General features: G+C 38.7%; 1 protein-coding gene across 2 annotated transcripts in view; it reads right to left on the bottom strand.

Annotated features, from left to right (window-relative positions):
• Positions 1 to 19,575: 19,575 nt before the first annotated feature.
• The window catches only part of LOC148041181 (uncharacterized), a 7,921-nt gene continuing 1,921 nt past the window's right edge, over positions 19,576 to 25,575 (bottom strand). For both annotated transcript variants that reach the window (XM_087677446.1, XM_087677436.1), the window contains exons 3-11: positions 24,711 to 24,754; positions 23,570 to 23,696; positions 23,347 to 23,479; positions 22,048 to 22,661; positions 21,574 to 21,907; positions 21,139 to 21,391; positions 20,861 to 21,019; positions 20,337 to 20,783; positions 19,576 to 20,245 (exon numbers count right to left, since the gene is read on the bottom strand). In XM_087677446.1, coding sequence (XP_087533572.1) covers positions 19,937 to 20,245; positions 20,337 to 20,783; positions 20,861 to 21,019; positions 21,139 to 21,391; positions 21,574 to 21,907; positions 22,048 to 22,661; positions 23,347 to 23,479; positions 23,570 to 23,696; positions 24,711 to 24,754 — 2,420 coding nt within the window. In that variant the 3' untranslated portion in view covers positions 19,576 to 19,936. The remainder of the gene's footprint in view (positions 20,246 to 20,336; positions 20,784 to 20,860; positions 21,020 to 21,138; positions 21,392 to 21,573; positions 21,908 to 22,047; positions 22,662 to 23,346; positions 23,480 to 23,569; positions 23,697 to 24,710; positions 24,755 to 25,575) is intronic.

The raw sequence follows: 25,575 nt of genomic DNA, 5'->3' as shown, positions 1-25,575 counted from the left end.
TCGTGCAGTGTCTATCCTTTTACAAGAAGATTGAGATTTACAAGGGATTCGATAACTATGCAAACAAATAATTTCATGCGGGAAGGTCTTACCAATTGGCAATCTTCCTCAATGGCAGTGTCTAATCCCGATTACAATGTCAAAAATTTATATTGAATTTTAGTGAAGGTTTGAATGCAACCAGAGGTATGTGTGAACGAGGTTCTCAAGAAGGGACTAGTATGAATTCTTTCTTAAAATGGATAAAACAAGGTGTGAACAGGGCTTTGATAAGGTAGACTTCAAAAACCTTTAATGATAAGGTTTAATATAGTAAAAAATATGTCATCTTCTGCATTCGGTGGTCAGCGTCAATTCAGTCGTCGATTATCTTGCCTTAATCAATGGCTTCCACAGGCATACTTTATGCTCGTTGTTTCAGCAGTCTTCATTAAGTTTGAGAAGGAGAAGATCAGCAAATGGCCTAAAAAAAAAACTCGTACACAGAGCGCCTAAATGGCAGATTTGCGGCCCTCGGGCTTGCAGCACTCCTGCGTCGTTATCAGTATACATGCCTCTAGCATCAGCTTCTGTGCCGCTCAAGGCTACCCCTTGATTCTTTTCTTTCTCTATGTATTTGCTAATAGATGGAGGTGCCTAGAGCATGTGTGATTATGAACCCGCCGAACTCAGGTTTGCTTGGGTTCGACTACGTCTCGCAGCACCACACGCATGAGACACTCAAACATCAAACCAGCTCCATTCTTACCAAAAAAAAAAAGGATTCGAGCTCCTATCTTTGTGGTTTGGTCCATCGTGCGCCGTTTTGATGAGCCTCAGAGATACAAGCCTTTTGTGCAAAGTTGCATCAGCTTAAAGGCACGCCTAGTTAGATTAAGTTGTCAGGTTGCTGAAGCTCCTTATGGATTTCTTTTGCTTCAACTGCAATTCTGATCTGACTGAAGAGCTATGCTTCAAAGATGATGACCCTTCATAATAAGCTTTGATCTCTTCTCCACCATTTCTAGGATTGCAGCACTTCAAAAAAAACTTGGCAAAGCCTCAATACTTGACCCTCCTAATCTTGAAATGAAGAGAAAACATTGGATGACTTTGAGAGATGGAGAGAATGGGAGAATGGGAGAGAGAAAGATTGGAAAAGTGCACACACACTAGCCAACTAGTTCGACCATGGCTCTGATACCATGTTGAAAAACACGGATCTAGAGCTAGTTAGCTATGGTGGACGCAAATCAAACACATGATACATTATCAAAATGAGAGATTGTAACTCAAGTGAATTAGGTTCCAAGATAGATTAGCTTGGACTCATAAACACAATCTTGAGTGAATCAAGTTGATAGTACCATTACATTGAAATGAGTGTCAAGTACATGCCTTTATAGCTTTTTTGTGTTGTTCCACTCTTCTCACTATGCATATGGGATCTAGGACAGCTCCTCTTGGAGCATACATCATTTTTCTATTTCTCAACACCCCTTCCCCTCATGACCATTCACACTCAGCTACCTTTATCCCCTCTAGCATAAGGAGAGTTCACATGCTTACACACTCAACACCCCCCCAATGCCAAGTGGCATTGGATAAAGCATGACAGGATGCCCCCCTTAATCCATAGTGAGATGCCTTTATAAATCAAGCTACAAAAGATGGTTATAGGTAGAGAGTTTACAAGACTCAAAAGAGTTGATCTTTAGTGGATTGGGAGGCAAAAGTTAGCCTCTAATTCCTTAGATGGTTCTGGAACACCAAGAAACTTGCTGGTGATATGCCCAATCTTTTTGCATTTATTACACTTTATTTTTTCTGGGTACTTCTTCCGGCAATTACTTACAATATGCCCTTTTTTACGACAAAAAGAGCACTTTGTAGAAATTGTATGGACTAACACTTGCTCACGGAAATTAGATGCTAAAATGCCCTCGTTATGGTTCCTCTTATCTTTAGACATGACTGGATGGTACTTGCCAAAGTTGGATTCGCGATATTGGTAAGGGCAGTGACAAGGGTTGGAAAGACCTTCTTTGCATCCTTCAGAAGGATGGTAATGGCATCTTCCATCATGAATCGATGCTTGAACGAAGGCCAACTGTGCCATGAGCCCCTTCATATGTGAAATAAACTTACTTAGGTCTTCTCCTTGTTTGTACTGCAAGCTTAAAATTTCAATCTTTAGAAAAATCTTGGAGTTCTTCCTTGTAGCACCATAGAGCCTTTCAAGCTCATCCCATTTCTCCTTGGTAGTGGAGAATTGGTCAATATGATGAATTAGGGATTCATCCAAATGAAGCATGATGATGGTCTAAGCTCTTTCATCATCTTCTACATCAAGGGGATTTGATGGATCAATAACTTTGGTCCCTTTTATGAAGGGCCAGTAGCCCCATTCCATCATTTTATATTTCACCAGGACTTGCCATGGATGGAAATCTTTTCCATTAAGCTTGCTGATTTGAGGCCTTACATCTACATAAGCCATGGCCATAATAGGAAGCCTATTTCCCTAGGAAATGGCAGTGTCTAGTCCTTTACAAGTGGCCAAGTATGAACCAAATAACAAAATTGATACCCCTACAAATGATAACTAACTTTAAAATTGTAAGGATGAAAAAGGTTGGAAATCATACATATACAATATGTCAAGGTAAGATTTTGGCAGTCGTGTCCTTCAAAAAACCCTTCATTTAAGTTTTACTCTTTTCCTAGGTTTCAATGAGGTGAACTTTGATTGGACTTCTGGCTTCTCTCCCATGTTGTGGTTTAGTGTACGATTGAGTAAGGTCGATTATTGACTTCAACACTTGGTGAAGAGTCTGAGGAGATCCCAATCACATCAATATTCATGTTTTGACATAAGGAAATAGTACTAATGTCACTAAATGTATTTTCAATTCTTAGAAGCACACATATCAAGATTAAGATATTTAGGTATTTACCTTGTCAAGCTTGGTGAGATACTTGACTCATTACCAATGTTGAGAGCAGGCTACTTGGTGAGATTATGATGTCCTCCGAGTATTGAAGCTATTCAATAATTAGGGATACACTTTATAGCATGTGCTTTAGTGATTAAAATCATTGTTAATGATTCCCAAATTAAAAAAAGTGAAAAATAGGAAGCTTGAAGCTTCTTGGCTATGGCTGCTAGAAAACCCACAGTTAGGATTTTGGTCACAGTAGCTTGTAGAAGAGGAATTAGTGCAAACCCTCTTAGGTGAAGATGGTCCACTATAAGGGCTACAATTTACCTATGATAGCCAGAACAATTGCACTGCGCCTACAGGTCATGCCATGCTCTGGAACTTCATGCTGCCAAAATTGCATCGATTTCTAAGAACTGAGCAATGTTGCCCTCCATGTCGCATAATCCCTGCCTTCAATGCACCTTGCTGAAGTGCCCTAAGTTGGGGAGAAGATCTCCAAAAGGAATCAGGAGCTGAAATGCTCTCCTTTGCTCTCCCCAGGTCCTCCAACAAAGGTGGGTCAAGCTGGCTTTGGTGGAAAAGAAGGTAAATGAGAGGGCAAAAGTTCTTCTTGTGCACTTAGGTGTGTAAAGAGGCTGAGGGAAGTTGAAGGATCAGAGATGGCTTTGATACCATGTGGAAACTTAGAGTGTAAGCAAAGATTGAAGTGTGCACAAAAGGAAGAGAAGAGCTCACAAGTACAAGAACAAGTCTTGCTTATTCAGTTGCCCATGAAAGTACAACTTCGGTCACTCTCACTCTCAACTGATGTAGGCCCATGGGCTATTTATAAAGCCCTAGCTGGGTAGGGTTAGGGTTTTTCCTTCCCCTCAGGACCATTCACACTCAACTACCTTTATCCCCTCTAGCATAAGGAGATCTCACATGCTTACACTCTCAACATGTCCTTGGGCTCTTTTTGCATAACCTTGGAAGTTGCCCTTATTTTGATTGTTTCTATTCCAATTTTTTGCATTTCTTGGCCTTTGTTCAATTTTCTGAACTATTGGAGCTACTCTAATTAATGCATCTTGTAAATCTAATGGCCTCGTTGATTCAAGACACATATTCAGGTGCGAAATAAGACCATTGCAAAATTTGGATCCTTGTTGCAAACATCCATCATAGGTGTATATTTTAGAAGTGTTACAAATTTGGAGTAGTAGGCTTCTAGGCTTAGGCTTGACTGCTTTAGATTGAAGAACTCGTTCATCTTCTAGGGCTTGATATGTGGGCGGAAGATATCTCCCATATACCATGTCCTTAATTTTGTCCCAAGTGATAGCTCCTTCAGGTGTTCTTTGGTCCTTGCACCATTCCACCAAAGACAAGCATCTCCTGTGAGTTTTAGCTTGGCGATCATGGCTTGATTTGACATCCAGCAATGAAATAGTCCTCCATAGATTCTATCCATGTTTCTGCTTCAGTTGGAATGTCCTTTCCTTTACCATAAACTCTAGTGGCTTGTACTGCTTCTTGAGAAGAAATTTCTTCTCTTTGGCTTCTATAGTATTGAGATTCGGGGTAACGTTCTAAGAATTATGCAATTTCATAATCAATTTCATTCCAACCATATTCAGAAAAAAAAGATGTTCGCTTGCTTACTCTACCTCATTAATTTAGGAGGGAAATTAGATACTACTTGTTCTTCCAACAATGGTCAGGGTTTATACTTCAAAAGAGAGTTTTAATTTTTAATCAGGAAAAAAAGTCTATCTACTATTTTTTATTTATCAAGGAGACAAACAGATGGACAAAAATAATTATTTATGTCAAAAGGAAGGGAATACATTATTCGAGTAGTTTGGGAGCTCATATTATTCTTAGAAAAGATTTTCTACCACAATCTAGGCATGGCATTGCGATACATCCATCTCATAGTAATTAGGATTTCGAGAATAAATATCTGGAAATCTATATTTCAAAGGAAGATCAGGTAATCCATCTTTCTTATAGTTGTGGCAACTCAAGCGTCCTACAACCATGACTTGATCAGTCGATATAACTCTTGTAACCTCCTCATAGATGTACCAATTTAGTTTGACCTCTTGCCCTCTAGTGAACATGTTTGAGTTTACTCTGGCCTCATAAAAGATAAATCTTGGCAACCTTAAGGTCTTCCATCCACCTTAATCTCCTTAAATTATTTTAGAGGTAAGCAAGATGTCAATGTAACAATATCGTTCGCTTAACATCCATCACCTTTCGTAATATAGGGGTGAAGGATTGTATATATGATCTAATATCCGCATCATCTGGTTTCTCCAGCTAAAGCTAGAGGAGTGCATTGCTGACATAAACATAACTTGGAAAAACAAGAATTCTTCCCAAGATTCGTCTTTCTACCAAAAATCAAGAACATAACAAGAGAAGACTTTACTACTTAAGGAAAAAGATATTTTATGTTGTAAATATAACTAGTTTTATTTACTTGCATCGTGTCCTACATCAACGTGTACTCTGATACCAACTATAACATGTCGCCCGAGCTTTTCTTGGCAGTATGTTCTTAGTAGCCCATCAAGAGATGTCCTAGGAAGCCTCATCTAGGATTTTGATAAAACCCTCAGAGTTTGCTAACTAGGCTCGCTTGAGTCTACCCCGCAGTGGAAGTTTTGGCCACTCCCACAAGGATAGATCAACGTTTCTCTGGTTAAATCTATTACTAGCAACTAATTAGTATTAGCACATTCTAAAGTGATGTGAATTAGGCTTTTTGGTTTCTAATGGTCCATCAAGTGTGATTTTTATTCCTTCTTAGGAAAGCTCTTGACTTACTGAGACCACCCAGCCATAGGTCTGGATCCCCATCCTCCCACTTCCCTCGAGAGAGTAGTTTTACTTATCTAATTACCTACCACTTTAGGTTCAACATATAAAAACATCTTCTTTGAATTATCTCCTAATACAAATTCGTTACATACTTATCTAATTACCTACCACTTTAGGTTCAACATATAAAAACATCTTCTTTGAATTATCTCCTAATACAAATTTGTTACATGCTCTTAATTCATGACACAAAAACATAATAAAGCAATTCCTTCTTAATACTTTCTTTCAGAGAAATGACCTTTTATAAATATTTTCTTGTTTGAAGGTATTATTCTCTCCAAGTTCTGTTCCCTAACTAGTATGGGAACTTCCAGACACAGTCTGGAAATTGAAGGGTAGTTGGCAATTCATAAGAGTCTAAGGAGTTTATGACCAGAGCCCCTTGGTATCCTCACCTCATCCTGCAGACTAGAGCTCCCTACGACAAGACCTTTTGCGTTATGATTGGTCTAAACTCACTAACGCAAAACAAAGAAAGAAAAACCCCTTGGAATACGTTTTATTCATGCTGGCCTTGGGGAAGTCTAGCGCCATTAAGAACACTGTCTCAGTCAGCGTTCTGTGTTCACTGGAATACTGCCTTAGTCGGCGATCTATACTACTCAGTCGTCTATCTTTCAGCCTAATGATTTTAGGAAAGATCAGTACTTAGCTTACAATCACAAATATCTTATTTAGAATGCATTATACATATACTTTTTAGCAAATTTATTTCTAGGACAAATCTTTTCTTTTCAAAAATAATAACATTGAGGCAAATTAGCATAAGTGCCAAAATAACTTCGAGAAAAATCAGCATAAGTGGAAAGATAACTTCAAGACAATTCAGCATAAGTGGCAAACTAACTTCGAGAAAAATCAACATAAGTGACAATACCTTCCAATAGTCTTCCTGGGCTTCCTCTTCCTTGGGGAGTAGTTTGGACTGAATTTAAGTAAGAATTTCATACTTGAGGATAATTCCCCTGGAGTTTTGTGGATCTTTTTCCGCAATAAAAGAAAATCTTGGTTAGTTTAATTACAAACAGCATCGCTTAGTAATTGCATCTCGAGGTCTCTTATATACCAAGGATTAGCATTTGTTATTACCTATCAGAGATTTCGTTTGATCAATAAAAAAATCAAAAATATTAAATCTTTAAGGGACACAATACCTTCCTTGTACTCGCTTAGGTTCATCTTGTATAGACCCAAGTTATCCCTTAGAATTCGCAATTAAGAAACGCATACAGCTTGTGTTGCCTATTCATGGGATACAGGCATGTTAGCTGTTTTTACTTAAGAAAAATAGTACCTGAGGATCCATGATGGGTGCTTGGTTGATGGTATTTGCGGCTTTGTTTGCAATCCTCATACTCACCATTCCATTTGTAGTAATTATGTCGACAACATTATTGGTAGCTCTTACCTCCGCAACTGTCATAGCTTTCTTCTGGGGCCATGGTCTTTAATCGCAGGATCGCAAAATCAAAAAAGGAAATTTGGCAAAGGAGCTTGAGGGTAATTGGATTGACGGAATTTTTGATTGATGGGGGGGGAGGGGGAGGAATCACCAAGAATTCTAAGAAATCAAGAAGAGTCTTGATTCTACAAGGGAATAGGATAGAAGGGATAGAGAAATTGAATTCAGGAGCTCGAGGAGTATCCTCCTTGTCTTCTTGACGAGAAATTCACGTGCTCACACTTCTCTTGCCCCACTCCCTCTTGCTCTATACTCCTGAGAAGGGCCTCTCCAGCATTAAGCATATCTAACAAAGGAACCTTCTTAGCTCCCTTCTTCTTCTTCTTCTTCTTAAAAGTCATGGATAATGCTTCATGCTTTTCTTCTTCAATTTCTCCTTCTCCCTTGTCTTCTTCAACTTCCTCTTCACTTTGTTGGGTAATCTTCATGAGAAACACACTTGTTGAGCTTGCTTGTTGTGAAAACAATCTTTTTCTTTATGATTGGTGGGTGTATGACAGACGTCACATACAAGGGGTTCGTTATGAATTATTTTACTATTTCCTTTGTATTTTGATAAGGTGTAGAGTGCTTTGTGTTTTGGAGTAGTGCTATTGATCTCTTGTTTAAATCTAAACCTCTTCTCTTATTCTAGAAGAGAGGCTTCAACTTTAGCTAGCTTATGAGAAGGCATGCTGATAAGAGTAGTGACTACATGGTCATACTCTCCAGACAAAGATTTGAGTAAGACAACAATAGCAATGTCTTCTTCAACTTTAAGTTCCAACCCTACAAGTTGAGTTAACAAGCCTTTCATGTGATTCAAATGAGATGCAAGAGAAGACAAAGATTTCATTTCTAAATGAAATAATTCAATTAGCAACCCAAACTTGGAACTCTTGGATTAAGATCCAAGAGTTCCAACAAGTTGTTTGGATTAAGATCCAAACAACTTGTTGAGTTTATCCCAAGTGTCTTTTGTAGTGTCACATCCATCCACATGATGAATGTAAGTATCATCCAACTCCAATTTAATGATGGCTTAGGCCTTGTCATACCATACTTCCCATGTAGCTTCTTGGGCTACATATTGGGGTTTCTTCTCCTTTCCATTTGCAATACTCTATAAGCCTTTATTCATAAGAATCAATTTGATTCTTGTTTTCCAAATATGAAATGCATAACCTTTGAACTTAGTAGCACCATTTTCACCACTACCGGAGGCCATGACAAATGATGGAGTTGTGTTTAAAAACACAAATTCTTAGCTAATGGAATAATAATCAAAAATTGTATAGCTCAAAGGCCCATTGGAGTATATTTGATTAATCTCAATCCTAAATATGTAGCACTATATATTAATGGTGAAGAAATCAATATGATCAGTAAATAAATAATGGCACATTCTGATAGATCAAGATAGCAATACATAGAGCAATAGCTCCCATGATATAGCAGAGATCTCACAATTAAGAAGAATGAAAATAGGGCAACTCCTCTCACTATTAACTAGTAGTTGATGGTGTAGAAATTTCCTCTCTACTATCAAGGTAAATTTCAATGTTATCTTAGCAAAAATGGTGTGTGATTTTAAGGTAGCTCCATCACAACTTTTTAGCAGCAAAGAAAAGTGCCAAAATTGACCAAGTAATAGTGTAAATAGATCATGTGGACAATAAAGAGAAAGTCAGCAATGCTCAAATCTAGGTAACCTTGTATGAGCAGTCAATGAGAGTAAAGTAGTTCATTGATTATATTCGGCAGAACAACACCAGATCTGTCAGCCTGAACTAGAAGCTGATGGCACTAGCTTTTCACCACGAATAGCACCCCAAAGTAGTCCACCATAGCATATTTTGTATGCACCCATTTTCAATATGTTTTGAGGAAACTCATTGAGATTTACCATAGTAGAAATACAACCAATAGAAATGGTAGATTTCTTCAAATCTATAGATATGGTATGTGCATCTTAGATAGCTCATTAAAGGAGAGATTATAGTCATTGACACTAATGGAAGCAATAAGAAAGAGATTTAGTTGGGCAACATAGATTTGATTTTTTTTTTCCATAGAAAATCTTGTTCTGAGTGAATGAACTACAATAGATATAGACGCACCACAAAACATCTCCTCTTCAACCTCAATGCCCTGATAGTAACCACATCTTCTTAGAGAAAGGTCTCCAAAGATCCATACCTCACAATGCTCTGATACCGTGTTGAGATATTTGAAAGAGAGATAGGAGAGACATAGAGAAGGTACTCAAGTACAATAGACTATAATAAAAGTATGATGCAAAAAAAAGAGTTGTTTATTCATGTAGAAGGGCCCTTTTATAGGCATACAACAAGATGGATTAGGGTTTCCTAAAGAGATAAGTTTTGATAGCTAAACTGCATTCACATAGTGCAAGGTGGGTGTAGAGAGACTCTCCCTATTAATCCTCAAACAAACGAAGGTGGAAAATCCATAAGAGCTAAAAGCAGAAGACAAAGACAAAGGCCAAGGGAAAGAGAAACGGAAGACAAAGACGCACAAGGAGAAGAGTCCTAAATAAGGGAAAAGGGCGCACAAGGAAAAGCACAAGTCAAAACTTTTGTAAAAGAGCGCAAGCACATCATGGTTTAATTCAAGGAGCGTCGGGCTCTCACCCGTGCAATTTGTAAACATAGACGGGTGGTGGAAAGAAAGCTAGGAAGATAGAAGGACAATGGGAAAAAGGGCCTAGGCTACGACCGGCCATGTAAAAAAGGGGAAAAGGGGATGACCGCCCAAAAGGGATTTAGGGTTTTGTATATAAAGTTGAAAAGTGAATGAAAAGCTCATTCTTGTGTGTGGCCAAAAGTAGCTCTCTTCTTCTTCTTCTTCTTCTTGCTTGCTTGAGCCTGTGCTTGAGAGAGGGAGTGTGAGAGTGTGAGCGAGTGAATGTGTGAGGGTGAGGAACCGAGGAGGAGAAGCTCTCCATCTTCTCCTCTCTTCTTCACTTCTCTTCTCTTCTCTTCTCTTCTCTTCTCTTCTCTTCTCTTCTCTTCTCTTCTCTTGCTCGCGGCAATGGAGCTTGGAGCGTGGAGCTTGAGGATGGAGCTTGCTTGAAGCTTGCACTTGGATCGTGGAGCTACCGGAGTGCGCGGGAGAGGAGGTAACTCAAATGGCACAGAGGTAAGCTCACTACACCCTTAGATATGGATGGCGCGTCGGCTATGTGAGAGGTAGCCATTAGTGCTCGGCTTGGAACGCTTGAAACAATAAGCGGTTCATGGGTCTTGATGGTTGAGCGAAAGCTCCCACACTCCCTTTATTGATGGGTACAAACCATAGGATAAAATAAATCAGGCTAGGTAGTGTGTGCCTCTTTTGCAACCTTCAAAGTACATCATGTGTTTGTGGTCTTAATAGTACACATTGTACAATTGTATACAAGTGAAGATAACAAATAATGGTACCATTCATTTTGTACCCACATAACTCTCGTGTTCTTCTCTCTCTCAACCATCTTGCATTCCATAGCTTCTACCTTGCATTCCACCATTACTTCTCTCTCTCACAAAGCATTGAAAGGCAGTAAAGAGTATCATGAGATATGTGAATGGCACTAAATTGTGTGTATATTAGTTGGAACAAAGGATGCATCTATGGGATATGTGAATTCTAATTTTTCATGAAATATAGACTCTAAGAGGTCTACTACAAGTTTTCTCTTTACTTTCATAGGTGGTGCAGTCTCTTTTGTCTCTCAATTGTAGCCATGTATAGCTTTATCTACAACTAAGGCTGAGCATGTTGTAGCCATTAAGACCTGCAAGAAATCTATGTGGTTTACTCATCTATTGGAGGCTTGGGCATTGCAAGAGAGGTGCCTACATTGCACTATGATAGTAGTTAGAGTGCCAACTAGTTGACATGAAACCCTATCTTTCATGCAAAAACCAAGCACATTGAGGTGAAGCATCACTTCATCAAGAAGGTGCTTGAGGATAAGTGTATTGAGCTTTTCAAGGTACATACTAATAATAACCCTACAAATCTTCTCATAAAGACTTTATCTTCTGAGCATTCTGCATGCTACAAAGTGTTGATGGTATTAGATAATATCTTCAATTTCTTCTTATAATCCCATAAAGAAACATTGGCTTTTAAGTGGGAGGTTGTTGGGGTCCAATGGTGGCCAATCTCTAGATAGGTACCCTTGTATAAGCCCACACTCTATAGCCATATATAAGTGAAGATAGTGAAGAATAATTGTACTATTCAGTGTACCCATTAATCTCTCTCTCTCTCTCTCTCTCTCTCTCTCTCTCTCTCTCTCTCTCTCTCTCTCTCTCTCTCTCTCTCTCTCTCTCTCTCTCTCTCTCTCTCTCTCTCTCTCTCTCTCTCTCTCTCTCTCTCTCTCTCTCTCTCTCTCTCTCTCTCTCTCTCTCTCTCTACACCATTTCTTCCCTCTCATCAAGAAGGCACAAAAGCATGAATGCCATATCCAACACCATCCACATTGTTAAAAGGTGCATTTCATGAATACATGATTTGTTTAATAAGCTCTTCTACATTAGATGATTGACATTGACACCACTATGGATACAAACTATAGTATCCTGCATCCTAATCTTCCATTTTTGTTTGGAGACAACCCCCACCTCCTCCACACTAGAATTTCAAATGCAATGTAGACAAAATTGGTGAATCCTATTACTCTCCACAAAAATAGAAATAAGAATCAATCTTCTTTTAGAACAAGAGTACATACTTCGAGATCTTCCCTTTGCATGTAGTCTAGATGAGACCTTGATTAAATGGTAACTTGCAAAACATCATACCTTGATCGATATAGCAATTTGCAAAACATTAGACCTTTATTAAATAGTTTGGATGAGACCTTGATTAAATAGTATCTTGCAAACATTAGACATGACTACTATGGAATATGTATGTTCCATGTCACAATTTTTGTCACCCCTAACTCAAAGGTGAATGTTAGAAATATCCCCCTCATGTGTGAACATACTTATGTTTGTGATATTGATTTTATATAAGTGAATTGCATCATGTAAACACATTTACTTGTAGCAATGTCAAGCTAGTTATTGTGCCTCTTGGCATATATAAAGAGGGCCATATACCTTGTATCCCCAATTATATTTGTTTTAATGTTATGGAAGACTCCCTTTATTCTTTCTTTCCTCTTTAAGTACCATACTCCTCTATTTCACCTCTCCCAGATACAATAATAATTGGTTATTTTCCCCATAGGTGATGCACTAGCAGACTTGGGCTCATAATTGTAAGGTCAAGGATGCAAGTATTGCCAGGTATATCACTTAGTTGGAAAAGAGGGTGTAAGTATATTAAGTTCTATATGTTGGGTTGACTGTTCTATTATCTATGTTCACATGGTTCATCAATGAAATTCCAACTATTGGCCACTTAAACACATCAATTAGTCCTTATTAGGGTCATCAACGACAAGGGTCCTACTACGATTGAGCTACACTACCAACTTGCAAGATATCATATCTACATAAGGAGCAATTCTAATGTAGCTCTTGCTTGCTCTCTAAGCTAATCTTTTGAGGGGAGGCACCCCACCTTATGGGTGTTTCGGCCTTCTCCACAAAAAATATGGTTATTTGTATTTTGTGATCTTTGAATGACAATTTACAAAGCCTAGCAAAGATAAATCAATCTAGGCACTTGTAAGATGCAAAGTCTTGTGCAATAATATACTAACAAGGTGTTTTGTTTCACACCTATGGCCCAAAACCTAGGCTCAACACATGACCAAAGCCTAAAGGACATAGGACATGAACCTTAGAATTTATACTTTAATTATTCAACTCATTATTTTTAATATTTGAAGTCACCATTTCGCAATCACATCATTATTGTAATGGAGGGAAATATTTGAATAATACTTAATCTCACATTGACCTAAGTATTATTCAAATATTTCCCTCCATATAGTCATATCAAAATTAGTGAGACTACTATTGTCAACTCAAACAGGCTCATCATCATCACTGCCATGCTGGTCCAAACGAACTAATCAATGGCTTGATCGAGTAGTAGTGCCACATCAATTGCATGATAACCATCATCATCATTGACAATATTGCCATCATGCTAAGATATAACAAATTGATCATCATGAGCTACAACACCCTCATCAAACTCATCAAGACTAAGGCCCAAACACCACCACCACCGTTGATTAGATCAACACCAAAAGGGGAAAACTCAATAGCATTCTGGGCAAGAAATTCATTCTTAGAGGGCACAATAGTAGACCTAGGCTATATAATAGCCTTAGCCCCATGGGCTAAAAGTTTTTCTAAAATTCATCATCATTCTTTTGAGTGCTCTTAATCATTCTTTCAAATCATGGTTGAGAGAGACAGACAGACAGAGAAAGAGACAGAAATTGAGAGAAGTACAAAGGATCGTGGGAGCATCGAAGAAGACCCATCATACCACCATCTCCTTAAGATATCCTCCATGCCTTATAGTCTCATTAGCATCAAAGATTCCTCACCTATCATCACGTCCCTAGAGAATCCTTCTCTACAAGTCCCTATCCTTCTCTCAAGGCCAAAAGCCCTTCTACCCTCTCATGTTAAACATTATACCCCTACATCCCCTCTCGCAATAACTCTCAAAAAGATCTACCCTTCAACCCGAAGAAAGCATCTAAATCAAGGTCATACTCTAGCCTAGACAAAATTAACCTAGCCACATTATCTATCAACCTTGTTCTCATATCCTTGCAAGCCATAGAGTCAACAAACACATGATTTCAAGATTACTGAAGATTGCAAGGAGTGGAACATGTGACAAGTTATGAAGCTCATGGATGAGGGCCCCAAAGTGAAGAAACATGGGAGTGGGACAGAAGGTAGCTCATGCAATGATGTCACACCTTTTGGGCTTAATAAAGTAATTGTGCATGCAGTACAACTACCAGATTCAAACACCTTATTATGCTTTGTAGCTTAGTAGGTGGATTCTAAAACGACAGTATCATAGCGAGCAGTTTTCAGAAGGAGATTTCTCTTTTATGATGGGATCAAATCCAAATTATCGCATGATATTGCATAGAATTTCTACATAAATTTTGCATTGATAAAATTTGAATCGATGAATGTAGGAAATCCTAGATAGAGCAAAGGAACATTAGTTAGAATACATTATCATTGGAGATTTACTATTGGAAAGCTAGTAGAATTCCCTACTCCTCTTTGTGTTAAGCCGACTATACTATCTCAAATAATCATAAAAGAGGAAATTCACCAAATTACAAATTGGGGTTCTTTGTGAGGATTAGATCTAAGGGGGGTTAGACTCACCACATTATATAAGTATCAAATAGACTAGAGGAAGTTCCTAACATGACCTATAAGCTATTCAATTTAGCCACCGGATATGCTAGTTTTCTCATTTCAACCATCTAAGGATTACAATCAAAGAATTAGATAAAATACCATAGGGATAGAAAGAAATCACATGTGCATAACGAACTTTTTTTTCCCTTCAATCCACATGAAGAAAAGCTCTTCATAGCCTTCTAAATTATGACTAAAAAACTTAGGCTCTCAAGGAAGAATTATGATTTAAGGGACTTTGTAATCTTTTAACTCCAAGTATTCAAGTCAAGGGACCAAAGGTTTCTAAACAAGAGGAAATCAAGCCCAACTTAAACACATTAGAGTTAAAGGCATTAGAGATAATCAAGAGACCAAAATCCCTTCAAGGGCTAGTCTAGCACCTTCCCCGAAGTTCATGACAAGTTCCACAAGAAAATGAAACCTCAAATTGGAAGGACACTACCTAGGGCGAGCCCCAAGTTGCATGGATTGCATCCCAAGGATTGTTTAATGCACTAAAATGATGCATTGGAGAATATTGTTTATGTTTGTATACTCTACTTAGGATTTGTATTAAACCAAGTTGCACTCACATATGCACCATGCCTCTCCCAAGGCTAGTTGCAGGAGCCCTTCACCAAGGGGATATTTTTGTCTATTCCAGATGCTAGGACCGGATCCAAATGCAATAAGTCTCTTCGCAAGGATCAAACTTAACTAAGAGATGACAAGGGTGCCAAGAGGGCTTTGGTTGTAGATCCCTTAGTACTCAAGCTTGAAGGCTTGTCAAGGCAATGTTCAAAAAGCATTTAGTGATGTGGTGGGAGGATTCAAGATTAATAGCTAGAAATCTTCTAAAGAAAAATTGCTAGCAAAAGTTTGAACATGTCTAGAGCTTGTACACAACTTGAAGAGTTGATATTGATTTGAAAAAGTTAAAAGACATCTTCACAAACTCTAAAAGAAAATCAACATGTACTATGCATGTTAGTCTCAAATTAATCAAGTGTATAAAGCATTGTTCTCATTGACCATTGTTGTTAGCCGAAGTTTTCCACCCAAAAAATATTAAAATGTTATTAAGTAGGCTCTTTAAGAATGCAATGTTGAAAGTAAATACATTCAATCAATATGAACCCTAGGTTAAATTCATCATAAATCCTTTGAGGATAATGTTAACATAGACCCCAAAAGCAAGACTAATTTTCCACATCCTTCTATTGTCTACAAAAAGCATGGTTTCAAGGACCTATGAGTTCCAAACTCATCTCTAAAATGCATGGAGTGGAAAGACTAACACTAAAGCTTGGGGTTGCTCTATTCAAGATCATCAAAATCCCCAACTATGAGAAATTGAGTAAAGATCAAATATCCTAATCAATCCTTTTTTATAATAGAGTCAAAGTGCCTAAATGCCTTAGTCAACATTTAGCCTACTAGGGTTAAGTATAAAAGGCTAAGTTGTAACTAGCCTAGCATCTTTTTGCCATTCTACAACATTACATGTTTGAGGTTTCAACCTCCCACCATCTAAAAGGGTGAATACTCTTGGCCGCTATAGCTTGGGGTGCATACCATGCTACAACCACTCATCATTTGATTCGCAGCCAACATTGATAATATCATTTCATGCCTAGCCACCTTGGCTATGGTTTCTTGGCATTTTAGAATATTTATTGTATTTTCAATTTAATGACTTCATGTGGGAATTAGCTTCTTTACATTGGTATCAGAGCACATCTTTGATCCAATGGGAAGGTCATTTTCATGGTGAATATGGTTACAATTTAGGCATAGAGTAACTGGAGGACATAATAAACTCGCTCATAGATATTATAATCCATATCAAATAGTTAAGAGAATTGGGGATCTTGCCTATCAACTTGATTTACCTTCAACTACACGCATCTACAATGTCTTTCATGTATCTCAGCTCAAGATGTTGGCCCTAAAATCCAAGTTCTTGAAGAACTACCTCCCCTTGATGAAGATGATTTGAACCCGAAAAGATTATTAGTAAGCAAAAGAAAGTTCTAAGGAACGGAGTTCTTGTGGAGTATCTTATTAAGTGGAAGAGTTTGCCTATGAAAGAATCTTCTTAGCAACATGCTTCCTATTTGGAACAATTTCCATGCCTTCTTCAAGAGGATAGTTCATTCACTGGACAGTAATCAACTTACTATAATAAATTTCTATTCTGAAGTTAAATACTTTATCTTCATCAAAATTCGATTTTGATAGCATGGTTGGATACTACGTATTGTCCTCTGCATGTCTATACCTCATACATGAAAATTGAACACTTCCACTTCTACTTCAAGATATGACCAAATTTGTATTGCATGTTTTGGACAACCTACAATAGTTTATTCCATTTACATGGTCTTTTTTCCTCGATTTATCTCAACATGACTTCAACTATTTCAAGCTATTTTTGTATTTCCTTGTATCTTCCTTCCAAATTCAAATTTGAGGACAAAGCTCTTCTAGGCTGGCTTCTAATAAAGCAAAAGTGCCTAAATGCCTTAGCCAATATTTAGCCTACTAGGGTTAAGTATAAAAGGCTAAGTTGTAACCAACCTAGCATCTTTTTGCCATTCTACAACATTACATGCTTGAGGTCTCAACCTCCCACCATTTAAGAGGACAAAACCTCTCTCTCTCTCTCTCTCTCTCTCTCTCTCTCAAATATCCCGGAGTATAAGCAATTGAGTAAAATATCAAATATCCCAATCAATCCTTTTCACAATGTAAAAGATGCATCAAATAGCAATAAATACTATATTGTAAAGAGCAAACTAATGTAGACACACGCACACTCTCTCCAACAACAATGCATTTTAATTCCCCCTAATGCAATGAAGCTTATAGTGTTTTCTAATCTTCCTTGCTGCCTCAAACACGAGTTAAGGACAATACCTAAGTTTGAGGATTAGACCTAAGCTCTTGCTATAAGAGCAAGATGGACCTGAACCCCAAAGACTTCCTCAACAGTCTTGATACAACTAACCAAGCCAAATCAAGAGCCAACAAGCCCATGGGAGAATTAGCAATCTCAACTAGTTTGCAACTTGGAAGCAAAGAATATGGTTTTCAATGGCTCACTTGTCAAACTGCTTACATGCTTGGTGGAGCTAGGCAACAGCTAGCAACAAAGCTGGATATACCTAGTAAAAAGATTAGAGATGAAGGAGAGGAAATGACAAACAAAGAAAGTGCATGGAGTATGGAAAGAACTCCAAATAAAGGAAGGAGAAAAAACAAAGTACTGCACACACTATCCTTTCAATCACTAATGAAGCCACATTGCAATGAAGATGTGGCCTCCTTGACCTGATAGCATGAAGAAACACAAGAAACTAAATGATCAAGATTGAAACAAAGAAAAGCATATGCTATCTTTTGTATTGTTAATAAAGGTCCATTGCAAAAGACTGAATTTCATGCACATTTAAGAGGCTGCCTCTCTATTTGATGGCATGAAGAAACACAAAAAACTAAATGATAAAGACCATCAAGGACATTTAAGGTCATATTAGCTAGAGACCAAACTAAAGCCATTTCATGCACATTTAAGAGGCTGCCTCTCTATTTGATGGCATGAAGAAACACAAAAAACTAAATGATAAAGACCATCAAGGACATTTAAGCTCATATTAGCTAGAGACCAAACTAAAGCCAATTCCAATAAGAGGGGATTGTACGGCACCATGGGAAATCACCCACCAAGGAAGTAAATAATTAACTTTGAGAGTTCAGAAAATGTAAGACAAATATCTTGAAGCAATAAAAATGTCAACCAAATGTGGATCACATAATCAACATAGCTCAAGGCATGAACAAGTAAAATCACCAATCAGGAAGCTAGGAAAGTGGGCAAACGAGTAATTCATCAAGGTGGCAAAGCTACCATAGAAGAGTTCCAAATAGCCTAAGCACTCCAATGTTTTAGGGTCACAATGTATGTAATAAATTGTATAGCTTTGGTCAGTTTTTTTTGGGTGCCAATGGCATCCTGGAGCACATAGAAAGGACTCAAATACCAGCTAAAATCTCGGAGTCCCTTTTTCAGATACATGTCAAAATCTGGACATCTCTTTTTCCTATGCATGTCAAAATCTTGATGCCCCTTTAGCATATACATGTACCTGAGGAACACAACTTTATTCACTCTTACTTCTGGGTCATGATTACCAAGTGACTTTCATAACTTTGGTAATTAGTTCTCTTTTTGGTGCTAATGAAAACTTGCATTATGTTTGTTTTTGCACCAATGGAACCCAAGGTGGATTGCAACTAAAACTCTGATTTGTCTGTCCTATGTGAAGAGTACCTTGGTAAGCCTTGAATGAGATTCAGAGCCTTAATCACATGTTTACCTCTACATTTGTAAACCCTATCAACCCATTTGGAGTTATCTCGCATTATCTCAGTTTACATCAACTTGCAAAGAGCCTCCAAACTCTGATTTCAGGGCAGGCAGGTCCTACAAGCAGTAAGCCTCAAATGCTGTAGCTGGTATGCAAATTTTACAGTACAAGGGTGATAAACCAGTGACACTCTGCAGGCCACACCAAGAGTGCTCTGCAGTTCCATATTAGATAGAAACATGCTTGAGCCTTTTCAGAAAGGAACCATTTGTTGAAGTAGTGCACTAGATCCCAGGAATATATGCAGAGGGTAAAAAAATCCCAGTGTCATGTTATTAATTAAAAGCAGACCAAAGTCCTTTCAAACCAACAAAATGGTAAGCTTTTCCAGAGTAAAGTCCTTTCTTAATGGTTACTTTGCATAAGCACTTAAAAACATGTACAATGTGCAGTTTCAAGCAACACTGTTTGAGGAGCATTTCCAAATAAGGTACTTCAAAGAAAATTCAACTTAGACTTTTGCCAAAATATTTAGACAAACCGATACTGATTAGTGGCAGTTATCCACTTCAATACCTATCAATTCAAGCAAAACTACTTAGAACAGGATAAACTGCACAGTCCAGTTATTTGTTTCAAACTTGAATCATGTTAGCTGGTACCAGGAAGTATGTTAAAACTACCTGCCACTTTACAATGTTAGTTTGCCATTACCAGGAGTGGAGGACAGGTGTCCACTTAAGAAACATTGCTGGTTTTACATGGAAATGACTGACCACAAAGGTCAAGTTCTTTGGTGTACATCCATAGTCAGGTCACTTCCTCATTGGTTCCACAAAAACCAATTCACTGGTGATCCTTGCACCAGAAGAGCAAAGGGAAGCATCCCAGGCAGACTCTTTTATGGATCACTTCACACTCAAACATTGACATGGTCAAAATCCACACACTAAGAGTGCAAACTTTAACAGCCTAGAAGCCGTTTGCCCAGGACTGTTGTGCTCTTTGAGCTTGCTGATATGTTCCAATTTGAGTCCCAAGTGCACTAACAGAACCTAGTACCTGATGTTGTTGAAGAAGTTGATGTGCATTGGGACTGGATCCAGACTGCTGTGGACGATACGGATTACTGTAAACAGCCCCTGGCAGAGAATGTGCATTCAACGACTGTGCTTGCGAGTATCTCGCTGGTTGATTTTGGCCATGCATGTTATAGTAAGAACCCCCTGGCATTTCCCGAGACAGGGGAGCCTGAAGCCAATTGGAAGACCCTTCCACCTGCTGTTTTTTTTTTAACAAACTAGAACAAATAAGTATCTTCACTATCACTTAATTAGTTATATGCTTAGAACAATCTAACAAGTGTACATACCTGTTGACTTGGAATATATATACTATTATCTTTGTATTGAGCCGCAACCTCATCAAAGCTGGAAGCATTCCCTGCAGTCACTGGATGATTTAAAGAATGTGCTCCTGGTTGAGAATTTGCATAGCCACCATAGCCTGAGGCACCAGGTGTCACAGTGTTGTGAATGCCAACACCCATACTTGCACCTGGCTTGTACTGAGGCATAGAGTATTTCATCGCATTAGCAGTCCCTACATAATTGTGTTGATAAGGGCTTTGCACATAGGAAAAACCAGGAGGCATATACGGATAGCTCAGGACATTTGTAAAAGGACTTAGATGCACTGCCGATGGTTGAGTTGGATAAGGATGGATTGGTAAAGACTGCTGTTGAACCGTTGGAACATTTGCAGATTGCAATGCCTGACCAATTGTGTTGTGATTTTGGAATACCATGGCATTTGTGGCCTGCAAGCAATAATAAGAGAGGTTAACAATATGCTGGATTAGACTAACTAAACACGTAGTAGTAATAACCAGGTCACCTCTTGATTTGCTGTACTCTGTTCAGTTGCTGATGGTCGAATAGCCCCATATTTTCCAGTTGCAGCAGAGGGGAGGAATGCTGCATAACGAGCCTCAGCTTCAGGGCTTGATCGGAATACTCCACTGTAATAGGTTGTAGCAGGGTCTGAATATGGTTGCTGCAAGAGCCAACATCCTCTTCATCAGCTTTTCCATTGATAAAAATGTACAACAATCACAAATGAGAATCCAGAATACAATGAGAAAATCAAGCGACTTAAAAAATCATTAACTTTACCAAAACACTGGATAGACGAGTAACATCTTGAGCCCGGGAATCTTCACTTAAGTACTGGCTTTCTTGACTCTGACTTGCAAGGTTAGCTCCAGCATAGCTGGTAGCTACAAGATACTCGTGCTGTGGTCTTTCCTGGGTGGCTTCCTCAGGTTTCAGGCCAAGTGAGTCACTTTGTGTTGTACTCACTGCAGGTGATTCAAGATTGCTCACTGTGGCTGGTAGGTCAGCCTGGGTACCAGAACTGGGGGCCAAACTGTTAAGGATATTTAGACAGGTCATTATAATGTTAAAAGTCCGTCTGTTGCTTTTAATTCCTTAAGAGAGAAGCACAACAAATTTCCTTGAACAATAGAGGAAGGTATTGCTTGAACTTTGGAAAAATCAAATTTTTCAGTGACACGTATAAATAAACTTCAGACTTGAACATGCACTTACCTAGCTGACCTCAATGTGGGTGCTTCACTCGGGGTTACTGATTCATTATCAACTATAACTTCACCAACAGAAAAGGAAGGGCTTTTACTTTCGGATGCAAAGCTCACAGAAAGGCCCTCCACACCTGACTCAAAGCTTCCAAAGCTCAGTTTAGTACAATCTGCATCTGAAACTCTCAAATGGTCTGGGATTATAACCGGTTCATCTCGGAGACTCAAGTCTTGCAGCTTTACAGAAGCTGCTGAGACAGAATCCGTATATGTTGAAGAAGTCACGTTGTCTAGAGGTATTTCATCAGCTTCAACACCAGAGCCATCATCTTGTTCCTCCACATCTGTAGTGTACAGCAAGTCAAAAATATAAAAAACACACCCATACAGATTCCCTCTAACTGTTTGAATTTCAAGTAGGGATAACTTCCGGTAACAGAACCTTCCCCAACAGAAAAGGATCGAATTTCATTGGTTGTCTTACCATGTGGAATCTCAACATAGTGCTGTCCTGTATACACAGTAGCACTACTAAACTGGTTCACCAAGGTTGCTGCGTGTGAAGAAGTCTGTGATGATAATCTTGAGGACTCTACCAGTCCCAATGGATGACCAACTTCGTCAGTATCTTCAAACTGAGCTCCCAAAGATGCAGAGGGAGAAGATTCAATGGTCTGATCATCTGAAGATAGCAACTCGGTAAAATTGCTACGTGGTTCTGCCGTATACACAGAATCTGGTTTTGGCAATATGGCAGTGTTTTGGCCAATGGAATCATAGGCTGAAAGGGGAACAGAGCTTGACGTAACATACATGTCTGACTCTGGAGATGCAGATGTCATGGGAGCAGGGGCTGAGCGACTGACAACATTACCAATCTGTGACACTGAAGAGTTCGGCAAACGAGCAGCACCTGACTTGAGCATATCTGCTATGGTGCCCTGTCCTCTTCCTGCACCTGCAAGCCATGCACCCTGCAGAGCTGCAGGGCTAGCTGTTCCCAAACCTGCAGGCCATGATCCTTGGAGGGCTGAGGCCTGAGAGGAATAACTAGAATCTCCATTTGAATGGACAACAGAAGGCAGTAAGGGTCCATTCCTGCAACATGAACATTTTAGAACATCAACAAACGACACTAGCAACTACAAGACTAAATCAAATCAGTGTGTCATGTACTCTTACTGCTACTGCAGGAAAATAGTGAGTAACTTCAACCAAAAGATTATTATAATCCAAAAACATTCCAACATAAAAGAATAAGACATTTTCAAGAAAGGGTTAAGAGTAACATCCAGGGTAATTGCATCTAGCACAATTAAAGATCTCACACCTAGAAGTACAACTGGCTCTTCTATCTCACAAGATTAGCATACCACATCTGCATGCATCTCATAACTAGGTACATGAGCATTTCCACACTTGATTACTTACATGGTTGTAACCAAAAACAGAGACAAACCAGTACATCAGATCGGACAATTTCATGATTTTTGACCTGGAAAGTGTCTATGTCACTAACAGCAGCAATAACAAGAAGTACTCTAACAGATAATCTGCAGAGAAAGTGCATCAGGCCCTTATGTCTCACCAAATTTGCTAGTCACCTGCCTTTGCATCTCACAAGTTGGTTTGCAAGTAGATTTTGTGCACAGATGGCATACCGTTAGGCAAAGTCATCATTTTCACTTTCCACATTGTAATCAAACGCTAGAACATCCCTTCCCAAGTAGAAGAAAACACCAGCACATGAACAGTACTGAGGACAGATATCCGAAATACTTACAGGGAGTCACTGAAGGACGATTTTGGCTGAACAGACTGAGAATACGAAACTGCTCCAGAGGCAGGGATTGAACTCTTTGAAGGAGGTACCCCACTTTCTCTGCTCAATGCCACTTTACTACGTCCATTAACCTCTAGATTGTTCAAAAGTTTGTCAAAGCATCAGGGACAGGATGATATAGCTCTGTCAATGAGATTGTACAGAATCACCCTAAAATAATTACCTTTCAGTGATGTGTTACCCCTTCCAACCCCCCGACCTGAGGCTACAGCATTCCTTCCACTTCTGTTAGAAGGTCCAGAACTACTGAAGCTTGACCTGGAATCCGACCCTTCCTTAGTGCCAGTGTTCTGCAATAAATGTCCATGCTAGTGAGTCAGCACATCTCAACCATAACATGGACAATACAGTGCACCAAGGTTCAAATTCCAATAATCATTATTTCAAAAACTATCCTGCCAATTTTTCACTGAAGCTAATATGCCAAGGGCAATCACACCACAGATCCTAGAAAATAGGCAATCATCTGCAACCAACAGTAAGTACTTGGAATTGTAGCATAAAGCAATGGAATCCCTAGTCAAACATTAGGGATTTTATGTTTTGGATGTGGACTTCAGAGATGCTTTTACAAAAAATTGGCATCTACAATAGAAAATTCCTTTGCACGGACATCTTTACACAATGGAGACCACTAGTACGTACATAACACACACAGCCGTTGATTGATGTGGACATTCCATAATCTGAAATAAGTGTTAGATACAAAAACCCAATATTTTTGCTTTCTTAGGTCCGAAGAAGTACAAAGTCATTTTCATGTTAAGTGACACATTGAATTCGATGCATAACCCTACATGCCAGAGTATCAATATACAAGCTCCAATTAGCTCCTAAAGGCCACACTATAAATAGAAGCCCCTTCAGTTTGAGGACTTAATCCTGTTTTTGGCTAGTGCCAATTTTTGAGACATTCCAAAAGGGACTTCATCAAATATACATAGAGCATTATGTAATTCTCTTTTTGTTGTCAAGCTGTACAGCATCATCAGCTGACAAACTAAGCTAGCCACTTAGTGTCCAAGTTTTCCAATGTTCTCTCAGAACATGCTCAGCTCTTAAATCTTTTTGTTCTACTTCAGCAACAAGAAAACACAAGGCACTTAAAATTAGAATTCACACAGAACAGGGATAGCATCTTAGCCGAAATATCTATTACATGGAGTCTGAAACACAAAACAACAAGCCATTGTAAAAAGTATTCAAAACATTGTTTACAACAACAACAATTCTTTGCACAGGAATCCATCATAACATATAGTGAATGCGTTCCTCATTAGCAGATGGGAAAAACATGAAAATACCTCTTTCTTTTTGTCTCGTTTCCGCTTGACAACATGAAATTTTTCTGCAGTGCAAAAGGTCAAAACAACCCGCATCCATGAGACATGTTGATACAAGTGAAATAGACATTGTTTGTTAGGTTATGCACAATTCTTGAAAAAAGTGCATTCTAGCAAACCACAACCACCAAAAAGCCAAGCTACTACATCAAAACAGTCACTGTATATTTTACAACCATCAATACATCCCCTCTGAGCTATAATTTTTAGAAAAAGGACAGGATTCTTTCACAGTAAAGCACAGTGCTAGTGTATACCAGAAAAACTGGACACGGTCATAGTAGCAACACATAAGTCAAATTTGTTGATATCCCAGTGCTTGACAAACAATATCTCAGAATCAGCTGCAAACATTGTGCTTGCATATCATGAAAATCCTAAAATCAAGTAAATTTTAGCCAAGAATTATGCTTGGACCAACCAGTAAAAAGTTCAAATGTTCCCAAAACGCTTGTAATCAGTGAACAAAATAATGCCTCAGATACATGCCCGAATTTATGACCCCCAATCAGAAATTGAAAGCAGACAATTTAACATGGCATGATAACCATGGAGACCGGCCACGTAAAAACTGCCCCAGAATACCCAAGGAACGCTTACACTATGGAAAGAAAGCTAGCCATACTTAAAAGAAGAGATCTCTAGAGGTCATAACACAAGTTGCTGACTTGTCATAGTAAAAGCAGATCAAAAAATCACTCATTGTAAACTTGACATATCTCAATGCATGCTGTGCATACACGAGTAACATCAATTCCAAGAATGCTCGTGTAACTTTGTTTAGCTGGCTGTCATGATCTTTTTCATATGTGGCGTGCTGATGTCT

Source organism: Lygodium microphyllum, chromosome 1 (genome assembly GCF_053477565.2).
Source record: "Lygodium microphyllum isolate KBCC chromosome 1, Lygodium_microphyllum_v1.1.10, whole genome shotgun sequence".
NCBI lineage: Eukaryota > Viridiplantae > Streptophyta > Polypodiopsida > Schizaeales > Lygodiaceae > Lygodium > Lygodium microphyllum.
The sequence above is the reverse complement of the archived record's forward strand: the minus strand, read 5'-3'. Positions and strand labels throughout refer to the sequence as shown.